The following is a 12,163-nucleotide window of genomic DNA, read 5'->3' on the forward strand; positions in this document are numbered from 1 at the left end:
TAATTAAATGTGGTGGAATTTTATTCAGGCAGAGTAGCCCCAAAGCGGGACAAGACCTGTGGATTTTGCGTTCCTTACTATCAGGACCCAGGCTTGGCTCCATTATTGCCTGACTATAAATAATCAAACTGGGTATTAGAAGATGACAACAGCATTGCAGTTTGCAAAACCTGTTCAGCAAGAATTTCGAAAGGAGGAAAGAAGGATTTGGGTTTTAACACAACAAACCTAATAGCTCACCTGAAAAATCGTCATCATGGCACCTCATTTTTGAGAAAACACTTTTATTGTCTTTCTTGAATTTTTATATGCATATGTTAGTACAGATAATTTCATGTTCGAAAATTAGTTGACTGGACTCCAGAAATACCTTTACTGATAGCTATCTGAAAATTTTTTAAGAAGTTGCACTTTTTTCTTTGACCATTGTTGTGGTTATTTTTTGACTTCACAAATGCCTTTGCAGTTCAGCCGTAGATTTGTTCAGTAATTTTTAAGGGATGCTCTTTGTATTCTAAACTGATTTGTGTCTTTTGTTATTAAAAGCAAATTACAACTTTTTTGTGTGATGGTATAAAAAAAATAAACATTTGAAGAGCCAAAACCTTTTGTTTGCTGTTATAAATAGGCCACAGCTGCTAAATAATTTGTTTTTCATAGCACAAGCTGCAGATTATGCAAAAACTATATTGAATATGAACTTATCAGTATCGGCCATGAAAAGCAGAAAAATATCGGTTATCGATATCGGTTGAAATTTTTAATATCGTGCATCACTAAAAATAATATCCATTCACTGCAGCAGTGGTCAGAGCTTTTCTTCTTCTCCCCACAGAGCTACATAAACTTTTGTCGCTGTGACGCGTTCATTAAGCGACAGCAAAGCGCCGCCGTAAGTCGTGATGTGGCTCTTTTCTGTGTACCTTTTAAACTGCAGTCTGAAGCTGACGGTCAATATTAGCTGCTTAAAATCCAAGTTTTGAGACATGTGTGGCATTTGTTACCGTAGCATCACTTCTATCATGTTAACGGAGGAAGAAAAGACAACATCGGCTTCAAGAATCGGCCCAAAATAAATAAATAAATAAATAAATAATCGGCCAATATCGGCCGTAAAAACAAAACAAAACGTATCAGTCGATCTCTAATCATAATTCACAGAAATAAATGTGTATATCACCATTTCCAATCTTTAACAAATGACTTATTTTTTTGCCTTTAAATTACTGAAATCTATCAACTTTATTGGGAATATTTTGATACATTTAGATACACCTGTGTATTTATTACACATGCTGGAGCAGGAATAATTGCTGCTTTTTTTGTTTTGAATAAAAACAATGAATAAAAAAAATAAAACATCGTCTTTATTGTTTTGAATAAAGACAATGATATATGCTTGTTTTAATCCTATTTTGTATAAATTAAATTTTCCCCCTCAATGTTAGCCAAGCCCCAGTCTAACACACATCCAATTTAATATACAAGTCCTAGACTTTAAAATTAGCTCATGCATGACCAATAGTTGTGCAAACTTTTCAAATCAGTTTCTTAGAGAGGCAAAATTATCTAGTTTTAGCTTCTGGGCTGTTTGGCAGTGAGACAAGGTGTGTCTGGATTTAAAAATGTGGAGCAGGGATGAGAATGAGTCGGACAGACCCGACCCGTGTGCATGTGGACGACCTCTATCGCTAAAACAGAGAACCTACAAGACGGACAAACTGAGTCCCAAGCCACAGGAACTAACTCATAAAACAGGTTAATATTTAGTGAAGTTGTCGCGGGCAGAGGGACACGGTTTAGATATCAAAGCTATAAAATATGGAATATAATGAAAAACACAATGTGAGGTCTGCAAGGTAGTTTCATTGCGTCATAACATGATTAGTCACTAAATTACGCGCTGTAAGACAAATAATTGTTGCGTGTCATTTTTACGATAGCTGTCTGGGAACATTTACCCGTTCTTACTTGTCCTAAGCTCACAACTGGTATCAGCTGGAGTTATAAGACCTAAAAACCAAACAGCCAACTTTTCTGGGACACCATCATCATCAGGAACCTGCTTTATGTGACAAATAAAAAGCCTTTTGATTGCTGACCTTAGGCTACAACACACCAAGAAAGGCACTCCCTTAGCTTTGTCACAGTTCAGGTAATTGTTGGGCAACACTTCCGTTCCAGGATACGTGCATCAGTGGAGCAGATTTCTGATTCAGAGACCTACAGACTCAGCAGGGCGTGGCAACTGGCAAGTCAGGTCACATGGAGCAAGCTTGCACATTTTGACAACATGCTGCCGATCACGTCAGGGATCACTGGGACTGTGGGCTTTTTGTTATTCCTGTACTGATTTATACTACCGGTTCTACTGATTCGCTGTTCTTTAACGTTTTTTATTCCATCTGAGAGATACCATTCCTCAGAATTGTGATTACAAATCAGAGCTGCATCCTTTCTGATACCCAAAGCTCAGAAACAGACATATCATCTTTGTGGTATTTCCTTTTAACAGCAAATAAGCTGAGAAAGTGAACCCGTGACACATAAAGAAACTGGATGGGGACCAGATTTAGATCGTTTTCAGCTCCACAGGAACTAAGGAGGGACCATAAAAACTACACTGTGGTGTGGAAGTGGTTACTAAGGGAAAAAGACAAGTCAAAGGAAAGAGAAAAGCTCTAAAAAGCCATTTAAAAGAAAACTATTTTCTATTCTGTTTTAGCTGCTACTTTTAAAAAGTGAAACTACAGAAATACTAGGAAGGCTGAAACGAGTAGACTAAAATTCAGTTTCCCTCTCAAGATGTCTGCATTCACAAACTTAGGTAAGGAGCTACCTTAGTTTGTGGGGAATAATACATTCAGTAATTACTGTTTAAAAGGTAGCATTACTACTATTAATCAGCCTAGCTGCAAAAAGGTGCCAAAAACAGCTAAAATATTTGATCTTTATGATAAAATAACGGCAAAGCCCTGTTTTACGGCCACATTTCTTACACCCACAGCATGACAGATGGTGAACGTGAGAATATTTTAAACGCTCTTAACTTCTGCTCTTAAAAGAGAAATAGAAAAGGGCTAAAATGGGTGTAGTGAGGTTAGAGCTTCACTCTGATTGGTGCATCTCTGAACTGAATAACTTGACAGAAAGAAACAGAGGGTAATAATATTATATAACACCCCCCCATCCTTTTGGTAAAGTTAAGCCTTTGTGGCTAAACCCCAACCTTTTATTTAAACGTTTAAAGTCACTTTTTCAGAGCTTAAATAGAAGTTTAATGTGGAAAAAAAAACAATAAATCTAACATGTGTCACTTTGCCTTAATTATATGAAAAAAAAGAAACATTTTTCACATTATCCTGCAGCAAAAAAGTTAAATGCTTCTAATGTCACCTCAGTGAGTGTTGACAACATATGAATATTCTACTTTCTTGCGGGTGGCTAAATATATTCTTTATGCGTTTACCTTGGTGCCGTTATTTTAAATCGGCAGGCCTTACCTCTGTGACGTCCATGACTTTGATGGCAGCCAGCTGTCCAGTCTTGACATGTCGTCCCTGCAGAAAACCACAACAAACGGCAGAACGTGAGATCTCTGTTCGGTAGCAGGTAGAATAAACTGAACACTTGCAGATGGCCGCTTAGCTTCACATGGTTTAAAGCAGAAATAACAGGATCTAAAAAGCCCTTTTGGGTCCTTGGATACATTTTTTATTTATTTTTTTCCGCATAAAAGCGGCTGTGCTGAAGCAACAAAATTTGGTTGGGTTGTGAATTTTGGGGTGAATTTTTTTCCCGTACTTTCATATGCATTTTAAACTAAAATAGGAAAAGAAATAAAAAATTTCAATGCACCACTATGGCCATTAGGCATTTTCTTTAAATCTGTTGTATGTTTCATTTTTATGCACCTTGGCAAAGTTTTTTTCCATGTACTACAAACATTTGGGCAAAAAATAAAGGTCAGAATACATTTTTGACAGCGGGCTCGGTTAAATTATAAAAATGTGCATTTTTTATTTATTTTTCGTATATTTGAAGTAAAAAAATGTTACATTAAAAATAATTTAAAAGACTTATGAGTTGAATTTTGAGTAAACATGCGCGACATATTTCAATAAGCTCGCATTTTTAGACATTGAATAGAAATAATTAACCGACTAGCACAATCATCTGGTGCCGTTCCACCTACATGTCATACTGAGAACCCAAACGCTGATGTGTTGAGGAGCTGCAATCAGCTGCTGTTTTATCAAGGCAATCCTCACTGAAATCAAGTCTGCAAAGCTAAAGCCTAAATGGTGCAACTAGATACGAGCGCATGAATCCAACATTCCCAGACTTCTCTGCTCTCCCAACACCCCGCTGCCACTCCTTACATAAACAAAAGGACAGAAATAGAGGCCTCGTTGCATCTCCCCCCCCCCTTTACAGAACCCTGTGAGGAGATAAAAACATGGGACTTTTTTTGGGATCGGTATTCCCCTCCTTCTAAGAGACAACGCTGGAGCGGTGCAGCGTCTGTGTCGAACACATGCGGCCCCAGACACGCTAAGGCCGTCGCTGTCATCTTAGCCAGGACATTCCTTAGTCAATTGAAACTGTATAGATTATGACAATAAACGCCACGCGGGATTAGGGGCCCCCTCTCTCCTCTCTAGTGACTTTAATCCTCTCTACATTGATCCCAGGGGTTAACTTTGCAAAAACAACACAGGCAGCTAGCTCCCTGCGCACCACCTGCAGTCTAGTTTGCTGGGGTCATAGGTCACAGGTGTATCCAAAAGAAACAAAACAAAGCCGCGACTAAAGAAGTCAGCAAATAGTTGAAGGCAGAAGTTTCATTTGGCCGATAATATTTAGGCACACTCTTGTCCATCACATATCCACCTTGGCCGGAATAGATTGAAGATCAGGGTAGGGCTGGGCGATAAATAGATTTAATCGATTAATTAGAATTTACAATTCTTTAAGATTTCATTTTTGGAAAATCTGGATTTTATTTTGCCAATACACTCATTGGGTTTCCATGAAGAGAACAGCATGTGATGCTGAATATATGTTTAGGCAAAATTATTGTCAAAATGTTAAGTGGAACCTTTTTTTTACGATAATACAAGGTACTTCATTTACTTATTTACTTTTTTTTTAACTTAGTTTGAAGTTCACAAGTGCAGTGAAGCCTGTTCTTAGCTCAATGTGTAATACCACTAGCAGAAAATGTTTTGTTATATTTTCATTGTTTATAATGGCACGGCTGCCATCTTGTTTTACAAGCATGTTTCACAGCTTGTTTTTAGTTGCACTTTGAATTCAGGTCAACTCCCTGACGAAATGCTTGACATAAAAAGCAAGGTTTTACAATAATTTCTTTAATTTCTTTTTATGAAACAAAAAGGAGGAAAAAATCGATTAATCGGATTTGGTATGATCAAATCTGAGATTTTTTAATCCATATCGCCCAGCCCTAGATCAGGGTGAAACATCTCAAAACAGGCAACAAAAATATAAAGCGGCTTGTTAAAAAGGACTGAAATTGTAATTTTATGTAATGTCTAGTAAAGGAGCCTCATTCCTAACACCTGAAGTCCGCCTTTTTTCCCCCTCGCAACCATCCTACCTCCATGTGCCTGAAGTATTTATGGTCGCATAATGTTTCCAAATGTTTTCCAGCATCTGGGACGGTTACCCGAGCCTCAAGGTTATTGCTCTGAAGCCACACAGCAACTGGGCCGGTTGCACTTCATTACGGCGACGGATGACGAAAGACTCCGGGTTTACGGTCAGGTTCAACGCAGAGAGAGAGAAATCCTTTTCATCCCTTCGTTTATTTATCGTCGTTGCAATAAATCAAACCGTGTGGCGGCTTTGAAGTGAGAGCCACATCGCGCTGGTAATCAACAGTAAATTGGCTAAAATAAATTGAGGTTGTTTGGGGGAGATAATCAGATCAAACAAAATCTAAGTAAACTAATAAAACCTAATTAACCTGTAAATAGCCAGACCAGATTTGACAGATATGGTTTATAGATTGTGGTCAATCTCCTAAAAAAACAAATATATATATATATATATATATATATATATATATATATATATATATATATATATATATATATATATATATATATATATATATATATATATATATATATATATATATATAAATATATAAAGGTGCAGTGTCAATTTGCTTTTAGTCAAAGATTCATGAGTTAAAATAGAGTCCCCCAGGGTTTTTGAAGAATTTGAAGAGGTGTAACTTTATTTTGTACTTGTGACAGATTAAAAAAAATCTACAATTACAAAACACCAAAGTTACAATGCACAAATAGTTTTGCAACAATAGTTCTGGACCATTTGGAGCAAAACTGAGAATGTAAGAGGTTTTTCATGTGCAACTCACAGAACACAATTTGTGTACTTGTACTTAAAATTTGAACAGGTGTAAAAAAAAAATGTACTTGTGATTTTTTTTTATTCTACAAATACAAAACTTAGAATTTAACTCCCTCTACAACTTCAAATCCATGCTTACAATGCACAAATCTTTTTGAAACAAAAGAACCTTCATAGCAAGACTGTATTGGCTGCTGCACCTAACAGTCTGTGTCACACCAGCTGCCTGCACTGAGCCCTAAGTGCGTTTAGTGTGGAGGAGAAAGCAGCTGAAATGCCAGTCATGACATTTTATGAGGGAAAAAGCAAGCTGCTAGGATTAGGAAGCAAAAGGACAACTTTTCCCGTAAATTATGACCAAAGAAAATCATCTAGAGCAACGATAAATATGGTTGAAACATATTAGTTTTGTCCAGCTACTAAGCTATTAGGATGTTTGCTAAGCTATTAGCAAACATGCTAATAGCTTAGTGTAGGGCTGGGGAATATATTGAGATTAAAATAAAAATAGATTGTTTAAAAAGGTGATACAAGATGAGACTATATTGTTTATATCGAGATGATCCATGTTGCATTATAATTATACTTTTATGTATTACCGTGGGTTATTTTTCAGTCGTTTCTCATATTTATCCACGACTGTTCGTTTAAAAAAAATGTGCCTGTGAGTTATTTTGGATAAAGCTTTGATTCAGAGATGTCTTTTTATAATTACTTTATGAAAAGAAAAATACACTATAAAAAATATAAAAATTTAACGATATTTGTGGTCCATGTCGCCCAGTCCTAGCTTAGAGCTAACTGTGTTGTATGAAAACAGTCAGCAGGAGCAAGACGTGAGTTTATTGCAGACTTCATCTGGAGCTATTGAGTCCGATATCTTAGAAAGAAATGATACAGCTATGCCCATTTTAAATTATCTTTTTGTGTCATAGCAGCTTTCTTAAAAAGACAAAGTAGGTTTTGCTGTCAAAACGAATTGCACTCACAATGCTAATGTGGAACACGCAATACTGATGAAACCTGCTGTTATTTTGGTATGCGTGAAAGGCGTTTATTTTAATATCTATCCATAAATTACTCTTGATTGGTGTCGAGGAGACAACTAATCCTGATCCGAGTCGGGACATCGTTAACGACTCGTTCCATCAGCAGAACGAAAACTCTTCTGTTTCATTCAGCTGGATTATTCTCAGAGATAATTGACTTACAAATGGATTGTGACTGAACGGTTCAAGGTTTTGCTAAATCAACGTAAAACTATGCATTAAAATAAAAAAAAAAAGGTTTAGACAGAATTCATAGTTGAAATTTTGACAGGTGGTCTAAATACTTAATACTTAAATATCAGGGAGCTTGGCGTCATGCATCTGCAGCCTGCTTTCTAGCATTAGTCAACCAAGCTGACTAATTTCATGTCGGTGCTGATTTACATCAGTGTGTCATCTCCTCTTGAGCAACTGTGGTTCATCGTTTTTCTTATGCCACTATTGATGTTTTGTTTTTCTTAAATATGAGCCTCAGTCTAGTTCCAGTCCTAATTTGGTTATAGAAGCACTAAAACTGCATTTGAAACTAGCTTCTGGCAGTCTCCAAAGCTCTCGTCTACCGTCATCCGCCGACAGACTTAAGTGGTGTGTCGATCAAAAGTTAGACATGCTGCATTTTGAAATCACCTTCACGGAGAAATGCCTGCGAGCAAAACTGGTTTGGGAGAGGGAGTGCAGGAACGATAAGACACAGCCGCAGGCTACTTGGTGATGCAATGGTACTCTATGGGAATAAAACTACTTTTTGTCCAGGGCTTCTCTGAACTTGACTGTCATGGTCTTTATCAGTGAAAGCGCTGAGAGGAGAATTTAAACTGTTGATTATAACGTTCCCTCTTGAACTCCTGTCCAAACACTCCTACGGGCACTTTGTGAGTTTCTAAAGACGGAGGCTCGTGATAATACAAACTGCATTTTGCTCTACCTCTGATGAGCTGCTTATTTCTACTGTGCCTCCAGAATTTAGCGTGTTTTTTTTTTTTGACAAACACCGTTGAAAAAGCAGTTCAAACATTGTAGATTAAAAACACATCTCCAATGCTTTCCAGTCCAGTTTTCAGACATTTCCACATCACAGCGCAGACTGCAATTGCAAAGGTAGTAAATGACAAAGAATTGAATCTAAAATTTGACCTGTGGAAAACTGTGTTGAGACTTGTTCAGATCCTACTTGGCAGACAAAGGTCCCCTGTGCGGTTTCTCAACACTCAAGTAACATTATGCTAGCTCAGATTACTAAGAACTATATCATTTATTATCACATGTATCCTGATGATATCTTTATATTTGTGTCTCACCGCATGACCACAGTACATTGAAGTCGGTGTGCTCACATTATTAATAAATGTGTGGGTGAAATTTCCTCATCTTAAAACAGAAGTTATACTTTTGCCCTAAAATAAAAAGGTTATAGATCAGCAAGTAGACTCGGTGACAGCAAAGACCACAGAGTATGCAAAAAACAAACAAAACACTGGTGTTATGGACTCGCACCTAAAACGACAGATTCCCAGAATAAAGGAATAAATGGGCCATATTTTTAAAGGAGATATTTTTCATGGGAAGCTTAAGATGTTATTATTCCTTAGACGCAATTCTTTGATTTTTCCAGCAAACAACTTTGAATTACTTTGAGCGCGAAGGCAGCTATACAAATAAAACTGGCTAGGGCGTTCATCCTCAGAGTTCGTGGTTTCCTACAGTATTTGCATGTTTGTGATTACTTACACATGGCACAAAGAAGTGTGGCAAACAATTCCCGTCCTGCAGTCTGTTAATGAACGCAGCGGCAATGGAAAGGAGAAATGTGGAGGGAAAAAGTACGCTCACTGATAATTAGTCTTTGCATCTGGTTGACGGTTGTTAGCGTCTTTGGTGTCTATTTAAATTCAAGCTTATTAGGGCACTTCAGGGTGGGTGATTATACAACTTCCACAATCTGATATAATTTTAAATACAAGAACAACAACAACAACAATCTTAACCTTCTTAATACAAAGTTGTTGTTTTTCTTTTTGACAAAGAGGCTATAATAAATCATTTTTGGTTAGAAAGTTTAGTCCTGTCCCGTTAACGCTATGCTGCTACACTATAAAAACATTTCCCTCTTTTGTTTTTATTTCTTGTCAAGCTTAAATGCTTCAGATAAAACTCATTTTAATATCAGAAAGATTTTACCTAGTGGATATACACACTTGGCCTTATGTCAAAAGCAACAACTTGAGTCACACTACAGGGTTTTTGATCATGAACAGCCTTTTAAGGTCATAAGGTTTAAGTACAAACTGAGTAGGACGCACTAGGCCTAGGCAATAAATTTACAGACACTGAAATCTATGACAATGAACAACGTCCTTTTGTCCATGTCAATATTTTCATGTAAAAAAAAAAAAGAAAAGTTGTTTTTGTCTCTTTTGGCTCTGTATAAGTAGGCTATGCTCAGTGTCACTTTAAAGGTGCATAGCCATGTTATTTGACTTTAAATGTATAAATTGCATACAAAGTTTTTAGGAAAAGATATATTTATTTTGGTGTTTTACGCTTTGTTTTTGCTCAATTTGTTAGTAAATAAAGTCTTTTGTGTTTATTTTTAATAACAGAGGAAGTACAACACTGAACATGTGCAACGGGGTATAAAACAAGGAACGGCTTCTAGCATCTCCCAGCAAAACAACGAAGAATGGTCCAAGATCCAGTGAAAAAAGATGATAGTTCATAGTCTATGATAGTTCTGCGATACTGCAGGTAGATGGCGCCACATCTGTTTATATCTGGTCATCGCGCCTGGTGCTGATTCTATCTTTACCCACAAAAATGACCATCGAAACATCATCAGGGTGGATACTTGGCGTAGATAACTATTTTATCAAGATCAAACGTTTTTTTTAATAAGCATATAACGTGGCTATATACTTTTAAGACGCTGCGCTACATGTACAGTCTGCAGTCACGTGACTTCAACCAATCCAGCCTATAAAAAGAATTAAAATAGAGACTGGGGTTGAGAAAATGGAGGACATTTCACACGTCGAAGCAGCGGTGGCAGCTGTTTAATGCGTCGCAGCCACATCTGATCTCATTACATCAATGACGAATGTTTTGGGCACAGGCTGCACCTGGTAAACGGTAAGTGTGCACATTTTAATCTTTGCATAATGTTGACCACATGGGCGGACGCTCCATAGGGGCTATTATTGTCATGTTACTTCTAACCTATATGCCCTGTTAGGGAAATTTGTGTAGTTGGAAGGGACATCTATTGAGATAATTTAGCTGTAATTGTCCAGGGGAATAATACCGTCAATATAAATGGCTGTGAAGCAGCCTGGGAGTGGGGTGTGTCTTAGTGCTATCGTCCATTTATCGTTATCGAGGTGAACTGCTCAATATATTGTGATATTGATTTTAGGCCTTAAGCCGATCCAACGCCTTCCTTTCTGCGTTTCAGTACTGTTCTAGAAAATGTGCTAGATAATGGCTCTCTCGGCTATTCTTATTATTATTCTTCCTAAACCCTAGGAAGAAACGGCCTTGTAACCCTTTCAACACAGATGGACGTCACCGAGTTTCTTTCTAACCTGTTCCTGCATTTCTTTAGTTTAAAGTTTGATGTGCTGCTATTTCTGAACCTTTAACCTGTTTTATGCTGTCAGACAGGTTCTACCCTGACAACATCTTTGATTAGCTAGTGAAATTAAAGTCAGCTTTCCAAGAACCATCGCTAATCAATTAGAAACATTTTCCCGCCTTAATAAATAGAATAATCTTTTGAATATACTTTTTTGTCTTCAAGTATTCAGGGTATCTGGTTATATTTCTCGATAATCTGACATTTAATCTTAGATCTCACTGCAAAAACGGATCTAAAAATAAGTAAAATGTTCTTAACGTTAGTGTATTTGTCCTTGATTTGAGCAAGTAAGTAAGATTATTTGCCAATGGAATGAGTGTTTTCACCCCTAAAATAAGATAATTAGACATCCTGCACTTGAAATAACATGATTGAGATGAGTTGTTCCTATTTTAAGGGCAAAATTCTTATTCCATTGGCAAATCATCTTATTTACCTGCTCAAACTAAGGACAAATACAGAAATTTTAAGAACATTTTACTTATTTCTAGTTCCGTTTTTGCAGTGCTGTAAATGGGGGGGGGGCATCTTTCCTTACAGTAGTGTTTCAGAGCCCTGAAGGGCCCCCTGAAGCAGCCGGCTGGGCGTGGCTGTGCAGAGGGTTATCTCAGGCACTAAGTTATCAGTCAGCCCTCCCTAGCCTCCATCGCCGCTGTCTCAATCCCAGCTCTCTTAACCACAGCCAGATGTGCTGGCCTCTTTCCAGCTCAGCCTTAAACCACCGAATGACTTAGAGTCTTAAGAGCCAGAGATATTAGCTAAAAAGGAAAGAAGAAGAAAAAAAAACCCTAAGAAACAAAGAAAGCACTCCTCTATGAGAGCTCAGTCATTAAAGTTTGGGAGAAATCTCACTCAGCGCTGGGAGGGCGATAAGGCGGCTGCTCTTAAATAAAGCTGCTGACGTGATTGGCTTAGAGAGAATATGAACTTTTGCATTATTTCAGAGGCACGGACGTGCTCAACGCTCTTAGTGCCGTCACAGTGTCTGCGCCGGTTCACTCTCGGGGTACTAATGGAAAATTTGTAATGTAGAAACAACTAGTTTATGTTTGAGTGCAGATGTTATCCATGCAGGATAAAA

General features: G+C 37.5%; 1 protein-coding gene across 15 annotated transcripts in view; it reads right to left on the reverse strand.

The window, feature by feature from the left end:
- The window catches only part of LOC105921489 (mitogen-activated protein kinase kinase kinase kinase 4), a 57,377-nt gene that overhangs the window by 34,423 nt on the left and 10,791 nt on the right, over window positions 1-12,163 (reverse strand). For all 15 annotated transcript variants that reach the window (XM_036128414.1, XM_021313372.2, XM_036128413.1 and 12 more), the window contains exon 3: window positions 3,504-3,560. In XM_036128414.1, the coding sequence (XP_035984307.1) occupies window positions 3,504-3,560 (57 nt within the window). The remainder of the gene's footprint in view (window positions 1-3,503; window positions 3,561-12,163) is intronic.

Source organism: Fundulus heteroclitus, chromosome 24 (genome assembly GCF_011125445.2).
Source record: "Fundulus heteroclitus isolate FHET01 chromosome 24, MU-UCD_Fhet_4.1, whole genome shotgun sequence".
Taxonomy (NCBI): Eukaryota; Metazoa; Chordata; class Actinopteri; order Cyprinodontiformes; family Fundulidae; genus Fundulus; species Fundulus heteroclitus.